The sequence below is a fragment of the Trichosurus vulpecula genome, chromosome 5 (genome assembly GCF_011100635.1).
Source record: "Trichosurus vulpecula isolate mTriVul1 chromosome 5, mTriVul1.pri, whole genome shotgun sequence".
In the NCBI taxonomy this organism is placed as follows: domain Eukaryota; kingdom Metazoa; phylum Chordata; class Mammalia; order Diprotodontia; family Phalangeridae; genus Trichosurus; species Trichosurus vulpecula.
The window spans coordinates 221,011,059-221,030,485 of NC_050577.1; the positions used below are offsets into that span (position 1 = coordinate 221,011,059).

Sequence of the window (19,427 nt, forward strand, 5' to 3'; positions counted from 1 at the left end):
GGACCTGGCTACTTTAGCAAGGATAAAACATTGTTTTCATCACCATGGTCTCAGTTGCACCTGTGGAGCGTGACATTCTTGTATTTAGCCTTTTTTTTTAAAAAAAAAAAAAACAAGGAAAATCAAAATCCATTTGCACCAGTTTGAAATGTTTCTGAAGTAAGGCTCCTTTTTAAAATAAAGGGCTACAGTACTCTCCTACTCACACAAGATCGTCGACTGTTTGGAGTCAGAAGACAAATACAAGATTTCACGGTCACTCTTTTGGGTTTGGTGAATGGTATAAAACAAAAGATAAATACTGACAAGCATGTTCTGTTTAACAAGAACAAAAAAAACTCTAAACAAGTACACCAGAATGTAAAATAGACATCCTAAGACAGCACTTGACCATCAGGCAAGTGAGTTGTGAGCAGCCCCGTCTCGGCTTCTCCCTTTCCAGTTCTTTTGGTGCCAGCTCTGAGCTTTAACATCAGCTAGACACCTGGCAGCATGTACCCTTGACACCCCGACGGCTAAGAGCCCACACACAAAAATGACCTGTTAAAAAAAAAGAGGTTTCCCCAATCCTCAGATTAGCAAATGTACCACCAAACACTCAATCATAAAAAAGGGAGAGACTCATTTAGCGTTGTCGGGGTAAAGTCACTCAGATGAGAATACTGATGAGGATTTTAATAATGTTAACTTGTTCCCACCCCCACCCCACCCCCAGCCTTCCTTGGACATTTAAATTCATTTGACTGCAGTTGTTCTTACGGGGAAATCCCATTTCTCAATTGGACACGTGGCTAGCCGGGGCTATGATGATTTGGCTCTCTTAACATAGCTGCATTCAGAGAAGATTGTACATGAGGCGTGTTTAGAAAAAAGAGAGAAACTTATACCTGGTATTGATATTCTTTCAAGTAATCTTTTAGTCTTGTTGGTAAAGGCAATTCCCAGATCTTAGTTGTACATTTGTTTATAGAGAGTCTACAGAGATGCTGAAGGGTTGGAGTGGAAGTATAGAGGGGTTTTGTCAAGTACAGATGCACGGTCCCATTCCGAGGGGTTTCGGCACCCGTCCTCTTGTCCCTGCAAGTTCGCACGTAGTATTCAATTAGATGTACCACGCTATCAAATTGTTTCAGCCTGGATTTGACGCAGATGATGGAGTCCAATCTAAATTTCCCATCCTGGTATTCTATTCGCAGATTGGTCGGTCCCGCTGAGGTTTTAACAGATATAGTGAGCAAGTAGTCGGAATGAGAGCTGTCCCTGATCAGGAAGGTTCCTTCGGGGGCGTCTTTTAATTTTTCTTTGGCTTCATTAACAGTCATGCTTCCCCAGTACCACCCTGAGGTTGGTGTTTAAAAAGAAAAAAAGGAGAAGAGATGTGAGTGGATTATTCTAACCAGTTATCACAGGAGAGAAATCATTGCAAGGAAAAAATCTTCCTCCTTTCTAAAGAAAGTTTACAAAGGGAAAACATTTCCTTCACAGGCTGCCAGAATTTCAGTTTGGGAGAACTTTAAGGAAGTTTTGAATCTGTTTGATTTTAGGGATGCCGAATGGAGACTTTATTCCTCTAAATAAAAGCCTTCATCTTAATGGACTTTTTCTAAGTTAAAACCTTTAAAAAAAACCCAACTTTTCAAATTAAGTTACTTTTCTTTCAGAAGACCTACAACAACCCCCAATTTTTTTTCACTTTTATGAAGTTAATAAGATCAAAATTCAATGATTCATAGGCACAATTTCCAACACTGGTAATTCTGTTGAAGACCCCCTGTGTATCATCAAGGAAATATTTCATGTTACCTGTGCTTTCATCTCTGGGGAGAATTCTAAGTTCTATTTTTCTCCCTGAGAAGAACATTTAAATTCATTCCTGTCTTTATTCAAGGAGGGCCGAAGCTCATTTCTTTAAGCGTATCTCCCCCGCCCAAAGTTTATACATAATATACATTATATATTATTATGATATACTATATATTATCATATAGTGTATATATCATATACATACATGCACATTGTACATATTGTACATATTAGAGAGAAAGAGAGCATAGAAAACCACTCCTCATTATTGCTTCGATTACGGCCACTTTTTTTTTAAATAGCCTTATCACTCAATAAAAAGAAACCCAGTGTGCAACCTCGCAGAAAACTCAGTACTTCCTTAGAACAATTTTATTCCTTTGGACTTTGCTTGGCTTCACCTCTCGTAAAACCTGACAGTAAACCAGGGCGGTCTCCTCTTTTTAATCTGCCTGCACCCAGTTCTGCCTCTCTAACAGAGGTAAACCAGAGTCCCTCTGTGGTTTGAGGAGTTTGGCCTCTGTCCCCGCTTCCCTCCTTGGCAGCCCTTCTTCCCCTGCTGGAGGCGAAGAACCCTGCATGATTTGCAATGGAGCGGCTGCAGCAGCAGCTGGTTTGGCTGCAAAATCACCTACCTCTCTCCCTTTCTCCCGGGTGCTGCAAAAGTCTCCCTAGACCTTGGAAAGACAGCCTGCAGTCAGGCCCCCCTCCCACCCCCATAGTGAAACTAAATACAGCACAAAGGCTGGGGGGTATATTGCAAAATAGCAGCAATGATAAGAACATATAGACATTTTTGCTTTCTCTTTGAGATGCCAAGGGGAGATGGTGAGCAGCACTTTACAAAGAGGGTCGGGGGCAGCAGCCTGTGCTGGGAGGCACTAGCTTTCCCTACTCTCCCCACCCTCACAACTTCAAGCTAATCCACTGCTGCCTGACGGCAGACTGCCCCTCTTCGGCTTGGCCCATCCGGCTGGCTACAGCTCTACCCCAGGAATTCGGCAGCAGCCTGGAAACTGAAGCTCCAGGGACAGCCAGGACTTCCCAGTCGGCTCCCAGGCTAGGCACCCGCCAAAGGGGCGGACAGCCACCGACCGAGAAGCTAGGCAGATGACTCCTTCCTGCCCAGTTTCAGATTTATTTCCGTCCCCTCCTGGACACAAGATTCCTTGGGGAAGAAGGCTATTCTAGGTCGAAGGGATGGCACAAGCCTGCTCTGCTTCTAAGTAATTCCTTCCCCCCCCTGAGTTCTTCCCCAGGACCTAATCGTTCTCTAACTGACCCTTTCCAGATCCCCAAGGATCGTGCATGTAGACCTGGAAGGAACCTTAGAAACAGCCCATCATTTTGCAGAAGCTGAGGGCCGGGAGTTTAGATAACTTGTCATTGGTGGGACTTGAACCCAAGTCCTTGGCCTTCAAGCACTTTTTCGCATGTACCTCGGGTGAAACCCAGGAGAGGAGCACATCCTTTGCCAGTTGCTCGAAGCTCCGAAAGTGGGCCGTCTCCCCCCTCTCTCACCTTCTCCAGACTCCCTGGATGTGGAGGGTGTAGCTGGGGGGGTGGGGTGACGCTGCAAGGTGAAGTTGTGACTGTCTCTGCCCTCTTACTCCCTTCCCTGGCTGGCCCCGCCTCAGTTTCCTGAGATGCTGATGTCTTTGCCCTAAGATTAGCTGACCTGAGTTCAGCAGACTGGAACACTGACCCTTGTTCTTTCTTTGTCTCATCCCCTCACCTACCTGCCTGGCTCAGTTCCCGCATGGCTGTAGCCAAACGCACCACTTCCGAGGGCTGCTCCTCTGCTGTACCTGCCGCCCCCCACCGGCTTCGGGTCCCTTCCGCACCATCCACGGTGGACTCGTGGGACCTTAGGGTCATGGGGAAAGGGTCACCACGACTGAGAAGTTGCCACCCAAACCGGGGCTCAGAGGAAGACGATGTGGGGTCTGAGTGGGCCGTCAGTCCTTCCTTGAAGTCAAGGGGATTGTCAAAACACCTCCCGAGGAGAAAGCCAAGCTGGTGAGGAAGGGGATTCTGGCAGCTTTTCCTCCCCAGTGCGGGGCAGGAGGATGGAAAAGTCCCCCACCACACCGTCACCCTCTATTCGCCTGCAATGAGAAAAGAGGAGAGGGGACAAAGAGAGAGAGAATCAGGGTGAGACCACCTCCTTGGGAGGTCGAGCAGAGACTCATTCAGACTCGACTCTCACCACCCCTCCCTGTACCAAGCAGCAGCACACCTCTAACACGGGGAGCATCCAGGTTCCACCTTGGCCAAGGTGGCTGGGGGATGGGGCGGGATAAGAGGTTCTGGAGAAAGACGGAGTGCTGAAGGATGAGGCGCGGAGGTGGGGAAGCTCCAGCCCGACGCTTTCAGGCTTTCTCGGGAGGGAGGCGAGTCACCTGCAACCTGGGTGGGGGGGGGGGGGGGCGGGTTTCAAGGGCACGTAAGGAAGGGCGGCCAGTGGAGACAAGGGAGCAAGGTTACCAAGGGCGCCAGCCCCCCACCCCAAAAGCAGCACTACAGAGGTCGAGGCACCCTTGGGAGTGTGAGGTGGGAGGGGGTGGAGAGAAGCAAGCCCGCTACAAACCTGGTCCCCAGCCTGGGAGCCCTCTGCGGTCTGCTGGACAGTGAAGTCTTCTTTCTCACACTAAGGCGCCGATTTTCCCCAAGGAGGGGGAATCGAAGCCCGTGACATTGAAAGGAACGAATGGTCACATCCCTGCCCGAGAGATTTCTTTGGTTTTCACCCTCCCTCCCTCCCTTTCTCCTTCCTTCCTTCCTTTCCTCCCTCCTCCTCCTTCTCTCGGGCTCCCGGGGAGGCAGCTGTGGCAGCTCCAGCTCAGGCAGCCGGTGCTGTTGCAGCCGCCGGCGCTGTCGAGGAATCGACCCTCCCTAACCACATGGGGCTGGGGGACCAGGAGGCGCTAGGGCCGTGCGAGCGTGCGCCCTGGAAACTGAAATGTACGCTGTGCCCTTACCTTGGCCGCCTCCTTCCTCCTCTTCCTCCTCCTCCCTCTCCTCCTCCTCTAACCCAGGCTGTCTCCCCAGTGGACATGGGGCGGAGGGAGAGGAGGGGTGTCTGCCCAAGTTCCCCCCCCCCCGGATGTTCAATAAAGCACCGAGATGCCCGGGGAGGCGGCAGACCCGGAGCGTGGCGGTGGCGCTGAGGGTGACTGGAACTCCCTCAGCAAGCGACGGCCAAAAGCCCAAGGGACCGTGTCCTTCCTCTCCGCCACCCCCCACCTCGCCCCCCCCACTTTGTTTCCCTCCCATCTCCCTCCAGCAGCTTCCCGGGTTTCCCTCTGGCTGGTGGGAAGGAGGAGGGGAAGGGGGTGGGAGCGAGGCTGGGAGGGAAGGAGGGGCAGGAGGTCAGGTTATTAGAAGGATTATTAATTTGAATGAGAATTCAGAGTCAGGGGTGTAGGGGGTACATTCCCGGGAGACGTCGGGACGCCAGGAAGGCAGATTGTAAAGTAGATTGAAGTCCCGGGGGTGCGGGGGGCAGAGCTTGCGGGTCAACCCCGTTGCAGGGGAGGCGGTAAAAACTGGGGAGCAGAGCTATTCCGTCCCCCCTCCCCTGCGGCCGGCTTAGCCTCCCCAGCCCCAGCCTGCCCTCCCGGGGCGGAGCCCTCCGGGAGTCTCCCCCATTGATACCTGCCAGCAGCCCCCTCCAGAACTCCCTCCTCCCGCCGTGGCCGCTGCTCGGGCTGTACCCCCCAGCCGCCGCCGCCGCTCGGGCCCCCCGGGAGGGGGTGGGAGTGCCGAGCGCAGGGGGGCCGGGCGCGCACCATCAGCGGCAGCGGCTGCGGGCGCGCGGGGGCGCATGCTTCGGGGGCTGCCGGGTGCAGCCGGACGAGAAGCGGGACTCAAGGGAGAGGGCGGTCGGCGCCTCGCGCGCGCGGGCAGGGCGCGCGATCTCCAAGGCGCGCGCCTCGCTCCGCTCCGGCCGCCGCCGAGCCCCCCCGCCCCGCGCCCTGGCCCCACCCCCTTCCCTCCCGGGCTCGGCGGAGGAAGGGGCCGCTTTCCAGGAACTTTCCAGGAATCCGCGTCACGTGGCCGCAGCCAGGGCTGCCGCTTTAAAGAGGCTCCCGAGCAGCCGCGGCAGCCACCGCCCCAGCTCCGGGAACGCGGAGCTGTGCTGCCCGCCGACCCGACAGGGGTGGGGAGCACCCCGGCTCCTCAGCTCCGCGCCATTGCATTGTACCCCGACCCCAGCCTGGGCGGACGGCCGGAGAGGGTGCTGGGGACCTGACCGTGCGCCTACAGGACATTTATTAAACGCCCGCTATTAGCCCAGGCGTCCGGCAAAGAAAGGCAAAGGCAGTGGCAGCCCCTGGGGAGCTTATTATCAAAAGTGCCCCCGCAGGGAGGCCACCGGCCCGCTCCATGCCCCCAGAATTTCCAATGGGTGGTGACCAACGCCCCCAGCCCCTCGGTTCATTGTAGCGGGTGGGCCCTGTCCATGGTGCGGAAGGATGCCCGCCAAGGCGACTTCCTCCCTCCGACGGCACCCCCATCCTCGCCATCTCCTGGCTTGTTTTTCTCCCCGCAGTGTGATCTCCTGATCCTGCTCCAGGACCGCTCCCATCTAGATTAGCAGGAGGCAGAAGATTCTCGGAAGCACGCTCCCCCAGCCGCTCTCCTCCCCTGAACTCGAGGGTTGGGGTGCTAGGGTTCTGAGCTGGCCCCCCCTCCCCCACTTCGGGCTAGAAGGAGCGGGCAGAACCCGGGGCCGCCTCTTAGGCGGCCGGCAGAGATCCCAGGGCTGGGCACTTCGACGCGGGTCCTTGGAAAGCACCACCGAGGGAGAAGCCCAAGGGCCGAGGAGACGCGCGCCTCCTTAACCAGCCCCAGCTGCTCAGACAGTCCCCTCCCTCCCTCCCTCCCTCGCCAGCCGCCTCTGGGGCTCGTCCCTCCCTTCCTCCCAAACGCCCCTGGCTCCACCCTGCTCGCCCCGCCCCGTCCAGCTGCGCGGCTTCTCACCTGCGCCAGGGGAGCAGTGCCACGCCCATCCCTACCTAGGTTCCCAGGGAGGCCCCCGACGGGACCAGCCTGGAGCTGTCCCCGTCACCCCTCTTCGCCTGTTGGGTGACCCAAAGGACTGGGGGATCCTAGAAAGCCGGAGCCTCTCCCCAGAGCTTCCCGTCCCACCCCACTCCACCCCGCTATAGGACGCCCCAGGGCTTCAACTCATCACCTCTCCCCCGCACCCCCGCCCCCGAAGTGTGACCTACTTTAAAAGTGACCTACTTTTAAAAACCCTAATACTCTCACGGGAAAACCAGATCCAGAATTTAGATAAGCATTTTTTTTCTTTGAAATATTATCCTGTTGCATCACTTTACTAAAGCTTGAAAGGTCAACAGCCACTTTTGGGGATGCTATGGTGAAGGAGAAAGCTGGGGTGGGAGGAAGAAAAGGCACAGGGGGTTGGGAGGGAGGAGGGATCTGATTAAAGCCCGTGCTTGGTGCCCCCTCTGCTGGCAATTCAAAGACTTGCAGTGGAGGGATTGGCTGTCGGTTGGGAAATGCTGCAACTGAAGATTAAGGGACCTAAGATGTCAGAAGTGTCTCACCCTCCCATTCTGCAAATAAAGAAACTGAGCCAGACAGGTTAAGTGATCTGCCCAGAGTCACGCAGCAAGTAAGTAGCTGAGGCTGGATTGGAACTCACGTCTTCCTGACTCCAGGCCCGGCAGCTCTATCCACCGCCACCCTCCTTGATCTCTCTGGGCTTCACGTTTCTCAACTGTAAAATGGGAAGAGAGCATTAGACTAAATGATTACAGGATCACAGATTTGGAGCTAGAACAGACCTCAGAAGCCACTCAGTCTAACCGCCTCATTTCACAAACAAGGAACCGATGACTTGCCAGAAGTCACAGGCTAAAGTAGGACTTGAACCCTGATCTTCTTGCTCTAAGTCCCTTCCCAGGGACCTCATGCTTCTAAGACTAATGATGGTAATGCATCCCCCAACTGACCACTGCCAGCTGTCCCAGCTGTTCCAGGAATAAGCATGTTCTTTCTTCCCGGATCTTTGTATGTGCACCCCTCAAATCCAGAAGACATTATTTGGGACTGCCTGGGAGCTATGCATTACATCATCACCGCCCAAACCCAAGGACAACACAGAAAATAATGTTAGGAGAGGCAAAGTGTACTAGCAGACAGAAAGCTGGCCTCAAAGCCAAGAAGATATGGTTTCAAGTCTTACCTTTAACACAGACTGGCTGTGGAATCTTAAGTCACAACTCCTCCTCAGTTTCCTTATCTTTAAATTGGGAATCAGAACCTTTGCATTAACCATCCACAATGGAAAAATAAAGTGGATGAAAAGTGCACATTGCTCAAATTGTGACATTTAGGTGGACAGGCAGCCCATCAATATAGCAGACAATAATTAGAACGTTTTCTTAGACAAGTGTTGCCAGTGCATAATATCCTGGGCCCAGAATAGGAGGAGATCAAGCTGGTAGCTATTCCATGACAAGAGAACATCTTTTAAATATTAATTTTTTCCATGATGGATGGGTCATAGAACACCAGGATCAAATATAAAATCTTCTTTGGCTTTGAAGCCCTTCATAAGCACCTTCCCCCACTACACACACCTTTCCAGTCTTCTTACACCTTATTACCACCACCACCACCACTAATGTGGATGAACAAACGTACCCTAAGGAATGAGTTTCTCTCTTAAAATTCTCCCTAAAGGTGCCCTAAAGTCTCCTCCCCTTATCTTGTGTGTGGTCCAAACTCCTTTATCTTGTCCTTACCCTGTAAGCCTTATCCTATCCCTAAATCTCCAATCCCCATAAGAAACCCTAAAATCATCCTACAGACTGTATAACTTTTTGTCTATGTAAGTCTGGTCCTTTTCCTACATCAGTGCCTTTGCTTAGCTCCTTGCTAAAAATCTCAGGCCCGCTGCTTTTGCGTCAATAAAGCTTCCAATGACTACAAAGAAGGTTTAAGTGAATTCTTTCACATTTGATGAACCAGCTCTCCCAACTCTGACCTCATCGTTATTTTGGTGCCAAAACCCGGGAGTCCAAATATTAATTGGTCTCCAGTGATCTTCTCCTAGCCACTGGGATAACAGGTAAGCACCCTTTTCTTTGTTTTCTTCTGCTCCCACTGGCTCCCTAGCAATGAGACCCCTGGAGTTCCCAGACACTGCCAGTGGCATCTGAAAATGCCACTGACTTCTGGGTGGTCAGTCAGACTGTGGCCCTTGGTATAACAGGACACCCTTGCCCTGGGTCAGTCATTTTTCTTTCTCCCCTCTGTCCTGGGATGCTGGGACAAGTGGTGAGAGGCTGCTAGGAAACTGCTAGGAGGGAAATTGGGGAAGAAGATCTTTAAAGAAAGGTGTCTAAGTGTTCCATTGTAACACAGCCTGACCTCAATATAATATGGAAAAGTAATTTGTGAAGGGGATTTCTAAACAAACTCCAAAACTTAAAGAAAAGGTACCTTGCTCTGCTTGAGCAGACTTTTTAACCCTGTCTTGTTCTCCCTGCACCCTGGTTTTTATTTGGGGATCCCTGTACCCCAGATTCAGGGTCTCTGTGCCCTGTGGGCCTCTTTGGGGGTCCCTTCGCCAGCCCAAGGAAGTAAAGGTTATCTGTAACTTGGAATTGTCACCACATGTCTTCAAAAAATGTGAGTTTATAGATAATAATCTTTTCTTTTAAAGTACTAAAAGTACTGGGTCTTAGAAATTAAAATGTTACCACTTGTGATTATGAATCTAGATTTGATTTGCTCATCCAACTAAGCTGGTAATTAATTGGTCCTGTTTCAAATTTTAAATACATGATAATTGCTTGTGGTGTGGTTCTTATATTGTGCAACTTGGTTAACATTGTATTTTACCTTTGTTTGTTAGAAAAGCAATTCCTCTTATAATCTAGATGTTGGTAGATTCAGAATTGTACTTAAGTAAGAATTGAGGTTGTTAACTAAAACAAGAATTTTTGGAACCATGTATCATAAATCCTTATCAACCCCGTGTGAGTCTTCTGTGTAGTGGAATTCCTACTGAGTAAGTTTTTAAAGGCCTGGTAAACTTTGTTATCGTGATAAGGCTACTTTAATTGGGTATGTTCTTGATTTAGGAAAAAAAAACTGAATTTCCTCACTGAGGTAAATTCCTTTTGGTACTGAGGGATTTGCGATTATTGAGAATTTTGGTTATATGGTACTTTGGGGATCTGTGATACTTAAAAGTCACTTTACACCAACTTGGTTTTTATAAATCCCAATCTTTAAGGGTTCATCAGGGTAAATTGTAAGCTTTTGTTTTTGGAAAGGGAAATACTTTTTACAAAGAAATGTTTTGTAAAATCTTTTTGTTTAATTTTAAAGGCCTACTATATTGATAACAATTTTATTCAAACCTACTGTGAATTCTCTAAGTTTCACTCCTAGGTTTGTTGTGTCCTTAGATGAGCCTTAAATAGGTGCTTTCAGAGAAACCCATCCCTTAGGGCACCTTTGTTCATCCACATCAACTACCACCATGTATTCTCCAACAGAGTGACACTGACTTCTTTGCTGTTCCTGAAACAAAACACTCCATCTCTCCGCTCTGGGCATTCTCACTGGCTGTCTCCCATGCTTGGAATGTTCTCTCTCCTCATTTCCTCCCTCTGGTTACCTTCCAATCCCAGTTAAAAGCCCACCTTCCAAATCCTTCTTAACTCTAGGGCCTTTCCGCTATAAGTTACTTCCTACTTAACCTGTATATAGCTTGTTTGTACACCTTGTTGTTTTTTAGTCATGTCCAACTCTTCATGACCCCATTTGGGGTTTTCTTGGTAAAGATACTAGAGTGGTTTGCCATTTCCTTCAATTGTACATAGATGTTTACATGTTATCCTCTCCCATTATATCCTAAGTTTCTCAAGGGCAGGGTAAGTCTTTTGACTTTCTTTGTACTCCTAGCACTTAGCATAGTACCAGTAATATTTTAGTCACATAATAAATGCTTATTGACTGACCAACAATGAATGGTTGCAGATCTTTGGAGAATTAGATATTGCAATATGGCAGATGAATGTAGATTTTAGCCTATTCCCAATGACTTGCATTGAGAAGTGGTATAAAAGACATCATGCAGGACATGTGTGACCAACTGGAAAAGTACATGGCCAGTCATGTAGCAGGAGCCAGGGATGGCCAGCCCAAGTGTTGGACTGATGTCCTCCAGATGTTAACAGATCCACAGTAAGGGCTACCAGGCATCACGTAAATAAATCTAAAGTCTTGGTTTCACAGTGGGATTTCAACATGTAGAGATGGAGACTGGGAAGGAAAATAGATCTAAGCAACCTATTCACTTCAATCCTTGAGGTCTCACTGAATTGTAGGTTTTTGTAATACAGGTGCCTCTAGGGCTTTCCCTGCCTATGATGAAGCCAGAACAATCTTTATCCTTCATCCAGGCTTTTAACAAGCCCTAATAATTCTTTTATCTAAAGTACTTTAAGTTTTTTCAAAGAGCTTCCCTCACATTGATCCTGTGAATGCAAAATTCTTCCTTAGGTTAAATGTCTAGCATAGTCTTGCACACAGTAGGCACTTAATGTGTGCTGAATTGACTGAATCTCACTAGTGTGAGTACTCCCTATAACAATGCAGAGCTTAACTCTTCCACATCTTTTTATCCTGTATGACTTTCAATGTCTTCCCATATTTTCCATAAACGATCTATTAACCTGATTATATTACAGGATGGTACAAAGTGAAGTAGGTAGGTTACAATGGTATACTGAAGAATTTGGGAAAATATTCTTTCCTCTGGGAAATTTTGCTCTAGCTCAATCTTCTCTTACTATGTTACTTGTTTCTCCCAAATGTCTTTCAACTCTGTATAGTCACTGCTTGCCTTTTGTCTTCCCAATCCAGTTAAAAATGTTGAGATTTTGTCCAGTTTTGGAATGAGCTTGGCTACGACACCCACTCAAATGCCTGTAGTCTGGCTCTTCCTTTACAGCTTAAGAAAGAAAGAAGTCCTTGGCCAAGGACAGAGTACTCGATCAACTCCCCTATTGTTGATGGCTCAGCTCAAATGCCACCTTCTCCATGAAGTCTTTCCTCAACCCACAATACTCCCAAATGTGGCCAGAACCAGATTAAAATGTAAGTGGGAAATATTTAACAAAATAAATAAAAATACAATACAGCACAGATAATGTTAGCTTATGACCTTCTAAGTCAATATGAAGCCAGGAGGGATCTGTTGTTGCAACAATTCTCCTAGCAGCTGCTGTGGGGGTGAAAGACCAACACAAGCCCAACAACAAGAATGCTGCCAGCACAGGTTCACTGATCTGCTTTACTAAGGAAAGTAATGTTAAGGGGTTAACAATCTCAGTTTAATCAAACATACAATTATCATTCACCTAGTTCAGGGGAAAAACCCAGCACCCTGAACTTCAGAGCAAATACAAACAAACTACAAACATCAACAGACAGACCATGTCGGATTCAAATCTCAATGCATAGTTACCAGGGTTTAACAAAGCCCCAACATCCGGGTTTACAAGCTGGAGGGCTCTTAACTACAGCTGCCCAGAGTCTCCACATCAACACACCTCCAAGAGTGAGAGGTATGTTGAATTTGACACCACCGTTGGGGAGAACTAAAGAACCAATGAAAAGACAAAGGTGTAGTGGGTGGCAATTAACAAATACTTCTTGATTGATCAAAAAAGGTCACTGACTGAGCAGATCTTCTTGTCCTTGCTTGGAAGTATTGCTTATGTCCCTTCATAATTGGAATAGAATTAACAAGCATTTATTAAACAAGACTTGTATGCAGAGCAAGATAAGTAGGAAGAACCAGAAGAACAATTTATACAATGACAACAACATTGCAAAAGCAAACAATTCGGAAACACTTTAGAACTCTGATCAGCCCAGTAATTAACCACGATTCAAGAAAACTGATGATGATGAATGGTACCTCCCACCCACGTCCCCACAGAGAGGACATGGATTCAATATGCAGAATATGAGACAATACATTTTTGTACATGGCCAATATAGGAATTTGTTTTGCACGACTGCGCTTATTTCTTACAAATGTTTACATTTTTTTCTTTTTTTTTTCCCCTGGGAGTGGGGGGAGGAGGAAGGTGGGAGGAAGAGAAAATAAGGGCTTAATTAAATTAATCAATAGATAAATAAGCAGATAGATGAGTGGACTGATACATGAGTAGATATAAATGAGTGGGCAGATACAGATGAATGGATATAGATTTTAAAACAAGCACTTATTAAACATTCACTATGTGCTAAACACTGAATATACAAAGCCAAAATTTAAATAGTCTCTGCCCTTAGGGAGATCACATTCGATTTGAAGAGAGGTCACCTAGTCAGCTCTTTCATTAACAAATGAGGAAACTAAGGCCCAGAAAAGTTAACTTTTCCTAAGCAGCAGACAGGGTATTTGAAACAATGTCACCTGTATTTGGATCCTTTCTTTTCATTATAACCCTCCATATTCACGCCTGCACTAGCTCTTCTTCCCCCACTAATAACTGAAGAAATGCCACCGATTTTCCCATGGCGTTGTCCACAGAAGTTTCTTACAGCAGCCACGGGTATGCCCTCACTTTCTAGCTTAGATGGGTTCCTAAAACGTTGTAGGTAAATGGACTCACTTTCCTATGGGCATGCTAGAATTTCAGGCCTGAGGGGAAGCTGTCAGGAGGAAGGAGGTGTACTACAAGAATATATCAGCCAACTGTGTGAGTAGGAGGAAAAAATGACAAATGATGTTCAATGTAGGCAAGAGAAAATAGAGACAAAAGAAAGCTAGCACACGTGTTCTTCTGATAACTAACATCTGTACTATGCTTTAAGGCTTGCAGAGTGCTTTACGATTCCCTCAAATTCATTGGATCTTCATAACAACCCTACGGGGCAGGTCCTATTGATACTATCTTTTTAACAGATGAGGAAACTGAGGCATTATGGGAAGAAGTAACTTGCAAGGAAGCAATGTGAAGTGGAAAATGGGCTGGATTTGGAGTCGCCACCTTGATTCAAACCCTGGCTTTTGTCATATGTGTGAACTTGGACAAATCATTTTAGCACTCTGAGCCTCAGTTTCCTCATATGTAAAATGAGTGAGTGGGAAGAGATGATCTATAAAGCCCCTTCCGTCTCTAAGCCTAGAATCTGTACTTTTTAGGATGTGTTTGAGGCAGGATTTGAACCCAAGTCAGGAAGCCTTTCCAACAGCCTTTCCACTAGGTAACTAGGCAGCCAAGTGCATAAAGTACTGGACTTGCACCTGGGAAGACCTGAGCTTGAATCCTGCCTCAGAAACTTATTAACCATGTGACCCTGGGTAAGTCACTTAACCTCTGTTTACCTCCGTTTCCTCATCTGTAAAATGGGGGGTAATAATAGCACTTACCTCCCAGGGTTATTGTGAGGATCAAATGAGGTAATATTTATAAAGCACTTTGTAAACGTTAAAGTGCTATATAAATGCTAACTGTTGTTATTATGCCAAAACTCTCCCCTGAGGCGAAAGGGTGTTTTAACAATTCAGCTAGCAGCTGTTGTGGGGGTGAAAGACCAACATAAGCCCAACAACAAGCACGCTGCCAAAGCCCAGGTTCTTTTGATCTGCTTTACCAAGGAAAGCAACGTTAAGGGGTGGACAATCTCACTTTAATTCAGCATACAAATACCATTCACTTAGTTCAGGGGGAAAAGCCAGCACCTGGAACTTCAGAGCAAATACAGACAAATTACAAACATCGACAGACAGGCCAAATACAATTCATAGTTACCACCATCTAAGATCAGCCCAGGAGCTCATAACAAGGGCTGGCCCAGAGTCACTTTCACCACCACAGCTGTGGGTAAGAGCTCCAAGAAATAGAAAGCCACCCCCTTGTTTTATATCTTTTTCAGGGTCAAGGGTGAGTCACATGTCACATAGATGACTCACCCACGTGACCTAAAATCGGCACAAAGAGGCAACTTGAACCCACGTGGTCTAAAAGCCTCTGATGTCCCAAACATGCCACTAAACCCATGTAAACTAGGCCCTCCCCTGAGGCAAGGAGGTCACCAAGGATTCCCAATCTAATCAAGGAAACAAAGGCCAATCTCTTCAAGGGCACTTGGTTGAAGAGTGCTAAGAGCCCATTTTGACTGCCAACACAAAGGGATTTAATAGTTATTACAGACACGAACATACATATATGCTTGTTGCATATCTAATGCTGTCTGGACCCTCAGAGCTTGGGGAACTTGCTCCCTCACCCTCACCCCCGGTCCAGTATCAAGACCTAGTTTGGACTGGGTTCAGTCCTAGGGGACCCTGTTTCTCATTGCAAGAGTTAAGCTAGCTATATTCACATTCAGTTCATCAACTCCCCCATCCCTGGGCCCCAATGATGGTCTTACTTCTAGTCTTACACCCAGGAACTCCCCAGAAAAGGGGGAGTAAAAAAGAAATTCAGTGAATAATGTAAATCAGGTATGAGATAGGTAATTTATACCTGCACACAAAAGAAATGCTAAAGATAAAAGATGAGCATTCATTAACAAAACAAAATTCAGGCACATAACTTATAAATACCGTTACAGTCATCTGGTAGACTATTTGAATTTCATTAGAACATAAAGCAATTTGCCAGTGGGTGAACTAGATGACCTCTTCAGTCTCTCCCAGCTCTACATCAGTGCCCTTTGAATAATTAGAAGGTATCAGAAGAACCTAGATGTGAGTTAGAGAGAGGAAGGACTAGAGGCAATGGGACCATTTAAGAATGTACATATGGGCCAGTTGACAGGTAATGACAGTCTGAACTAGGGTAGTAGCAATGGGATTAGAAAAGGGGACTGAGATGTAGAGATAGAATGGACAAAACTCAGCTATTGGTTGATTGTATTTTCCATGGTGGATGATGAGAACGGGAGTGGGGAGGGCCAGAGGAGAGAGAAGTAAGAATCAAAGGTGGGATTGAAGATGAGAGCATAATTAATATAAATGGGGAAATTTGGGGAATGGGTTGATTAAGGGGGAGGGTGGGGAGAAAATGCATTCCATTTTGGACATGTTGTATTTGAAGTAGCAGCAAGTAAGGAACATCCAGTTGGAGCTGTCCAGCAGACTGTTGGAGAGATGTAAGACTGGAGCACTGGGAAGATATTGGCAATGGATATATAGAGAGTCGTCTATGTACACCAGACAACTATAAGTTCAACATAGGAAAGGGGATAAAACCACTAAAGGAGAGACTGGAAAAAGAGAAAAGGGTCAAGGGAGACTCTCATGATTAGAGAAAAGGAAAGGAATGATATGCCAGTGAGGAAAACTAAAAATGGAGTGTTTTAGACAGGAAAGGGGAGATCTAGGAGAGAGTGATGCCACCCAAACCAAGAGAAGAGAGGATATCCGGACAGAAGGAATGGTCAACAGGGGTGAAAGCTTCTCGGTCATCAAGTGGGATGAGAACTGATTGATCTGCAAGGGGCAATGACCCATAATACCTACATTAGCTTTGGTTTTTCTCTCTCTTAGCCTCTCTGTTAATTAATGATCTACAAAGCACTTCAGTAACCAAGAGAAGCTGTGATATCTAATTAATACTGGTAAGAGTCCTCCTCTCTTTCAGCTAAGTTCACATTTTAATATTCTCACACGAGGCATCCATCCATTCAAAAGCATCAAGTGAGTATCTTCTATGTGGTAGGCACCACCATAGGTGCTTGGGGTAATAAAGACAAACCCTGAGCACTCCTTCCCCTTAGGTAGCTTATATTCTATTAGGAGAAAATAACACATACACAGATAAGTAAATACAAACTACATACCAAGTAAATTCAAAATAACTGAATGGGGAGGGCAGTTGAGGAGACCACAGTAGGCTTTGGGGAAGAGGTGGCATTTGGTCTGAGCCTTGATGGTAGCTAGGAAATCTAGGAGGCAGAGGGGAGGAGGCAGAGCATTACAGGCATGGGGGACAGTTTGTACAAAGACTCAGAGAGGAGATCTGGAATGCCACTTGGGAATAACGACCAGACCATTCTGGCTAGCACATGACAGGGAGTAATGTATAATAAGCCTGGAAAGGTGGGATGGAGCCAGTCTGTGGAAAGGGTTTAAATGCCAGACAGGAAATTTGCATTTTATCTTAGTGGTAATAGGGAGTTACAGAAGCTTCTGGAGCAGGGTTATACCTCCCCAAGATCAATAGTTCGTCACTGCACCCCACTAGAATTCTGGAAGTAAACAACTGACAAAAAAAGCTTCCATCTTTATCATAACGGACAAATTCTGATGTTTACATCAGAGTAGGTACAGAAGAACATGGGGCATCACCCCAACCTCCCAGGTGACAGCTGATACCATTAATAGACCTGTGCTTGGGGCAGTTCTGCGTCATGGTTAGGTTTCAAGGGAAGTTCAGGGAGGTCAAGGGCTGTTATTGATAGTGCAGTAAACAAAACCGGCAGAATTAAACCTGTCAGTACATAGTGAAGTTCAACTTCTGGCTGAGCTGGGAAATTCTGAGAAAGTTCAAAAGCGGTTGAACCACCTGGCTTCCAGCAATCAACAGAGATGACTCACTTTAACCAAAAGAGCACAGGACATCCGGAAAAGCAAAATGTCAGAGCTGCCTCAGAAGAAGCTGGCTCTTGGAAGCAGGCGCTCATACGCCAAACCACAGGCAAATTTTTACATCTCTCCAAGGTGGAAAACACAGCAGATCAGACAACTGTCATCTGGGCAGTGAGCATTTTCTAACATAAAAGAAAGCAGTGGTATGGCTTCTTTTTTCACTCCTACTTTAACCTGACACCCACAATGCACTTCTCACCCCACCTAATAAACCCCGGAGCTTCCTGCAAAGCCCACCCCAGACCTGGACTAAGCCTCCCAGTTACTAGCACTCTCACCTGTGTGGATTGCCATTCTCTGCCTCTGATGCAATGGATCACTCAGAGTGGGAAGGTCCAAACAAAACAATCCACTGAATAAAAGTATCCCCTCCCCCAAGTAAAAGCAGTTCCCAGGACACTTAGAAGTACAAGATAAAAATCACCTAATTAGTCCTTAAAGATTTGCTTATATTCTTCTTGGCTTGGTCAGATCGATCCACCAGTGAGGAAGGGGGAAGAGGTTCGGATACAAATTTAACCCCACCCATCCCAGGTCTACACCACTGCTTCTTGGCTCCCAGCAGCCTGGGCTGGGAAACTCTCCCGAGTTCCCTCAGTAGAATGCAGTCTCTAAGAGCAGGGACTGTTCCATGCTCATCATTCTGTCTCCAGCACCCAGTGCAATGTCTGACATTTTGTACAGTATCTGTTTGTAAGAAATGGGAGGAGGAGTTTTGTTTCTACAGAATTGAAGGTGTACCTTTCCCCCTCCCCCACCCCAGCTTTAGCAGAAACCAGGCCTCGGGTCAGTAAGGTGAAAGGTCAGAGGCTTGTACGCATGCTTAAATGAGCCATTTGAGGAGGGCATGACATATGCAGTCAGGGGGTTGTATCTGGCCAATGAAGAGCCTGGCGGGAGATTCAAGGTGAGGGTCTATTAAAGGACTGGCTGTCCACATGAGTCCTTTGTACTTTTTCCTGTACTCTGTTCAGGGGAAGTACCCATTTATTCGGGGGTAACAAATGTAAATCATAATTAAAACATTCCTGACTTCCCAACCAGTCTTGCTTATTCCTAGACAATGTGAGTATGTTCCTAACACTGTTGAATAAGATTTCAGTGTCTTACCTCAGTAAGATAAATTACAGAAGGCATTATTATCCGCATTTTTACACATGAAGAAACTCAAGGCAAAGAAGGTTATCATGGATCTTAGTGTTGTGATTATCCTCAGGGTAACAACTCACATTTAAATAGCTCTTTAACATTTACAACAAGCTTGTGGAGTATATAGCATGAGTTTTATTACCTCCTTTTTATAGGAGAGGAAACAGGTCCAGAAGACACTCCCTCTCTCTGCTCCAGGCATTTTTTTCCTGGATGTTCCATGAACTAGACACTTCATCTCTTGGATCCAGGCATTTTCTCTGGCTGTCCCATTTCTGGAACACTCTTCCTCCTCCCTTCCAACTGCTGGCCTCTTTGGCTTCCTTTTAGTCCCAACTAAAATCCTAGCCTCTACAGGAAGCCCCTCTTAATTCCAGTGCCTTCTCTCTGTTAGTTATTACTTGCATATCCTGTATATAACTTGCTTTGTATATATGTGTTTGCTTATTGTCTCCCCCATTCAATTGTAAGCCCCTGGAGGGCATGAACTGCTTTTTGCCTATTTTTTTTTTTTTGGTATCTCCAGCACTTATCATAGTGCCTGGCACATAGCAGGCACTTAATAAATGTTTATTGAATTGAACCGAATTTCCCCAAAGCCACACAGCTATGAACTTGAACACAGCTCTTCTTGTTCTAAAGCCAGTGCTCCCTCCTCTCCATACCACACTGTAATGTTAATGGGGGGAGGGGAGGGAGGGTAATAAGATCTTCCCCACCCATCAATAGGCCTCATGTGGAGCCTATTAAGGGAAGCTTGCTTATAGGAAGGCTTGTACACCTTTTGTTAATAAGCTAATTAGGCAAT

The 19,427-nt window shown here is 46.9% G+C and overlaps 1 protein-coding gene across 2 annotated transcripts; it reads right to left on the bottom strand.

The window, feature by feature from the left end:
- Positions 1-248: 248 nt before the first annotated feature.
- On the bottom strand, positions 249-4,535 carry SOCS2 (suppressor of cytokine signaling 2). Of its 2 annotated transcripts, XM_036761785.1 has the most exons (4): positions 4,394-4,535; positions 4,043-4,212; positions 3,543-3,911; positions 730-1,339 (listed from the first exon to the last, which is right to left on the bottom strand). In XM_036761785.1, exons 3-4 carry the CDS (start codon positions 3,679-3,681, stop codon positions 882-884), a joined length of 597 nt encoding a protein of 198 aa, XP_036617680.1. In that variant the 5' UTR covers positions 3,682-3,911; positions 4,043-4,212; positions 4,394-4,535; the 3' UTR covers positions 730-881. The 2 variants fall into 2 exon arrangements, with proteins under 2 accessions (XP_036617682.1, XP_036617680.1); XM_036761787.1 differs by lacking the exon at positions 4,043-4,212 and having other exon boundaries at positions 249-1,339.
- Between the last annotated feature and the right edge of the window lie 14,892 nt (positions 4,536-19,427).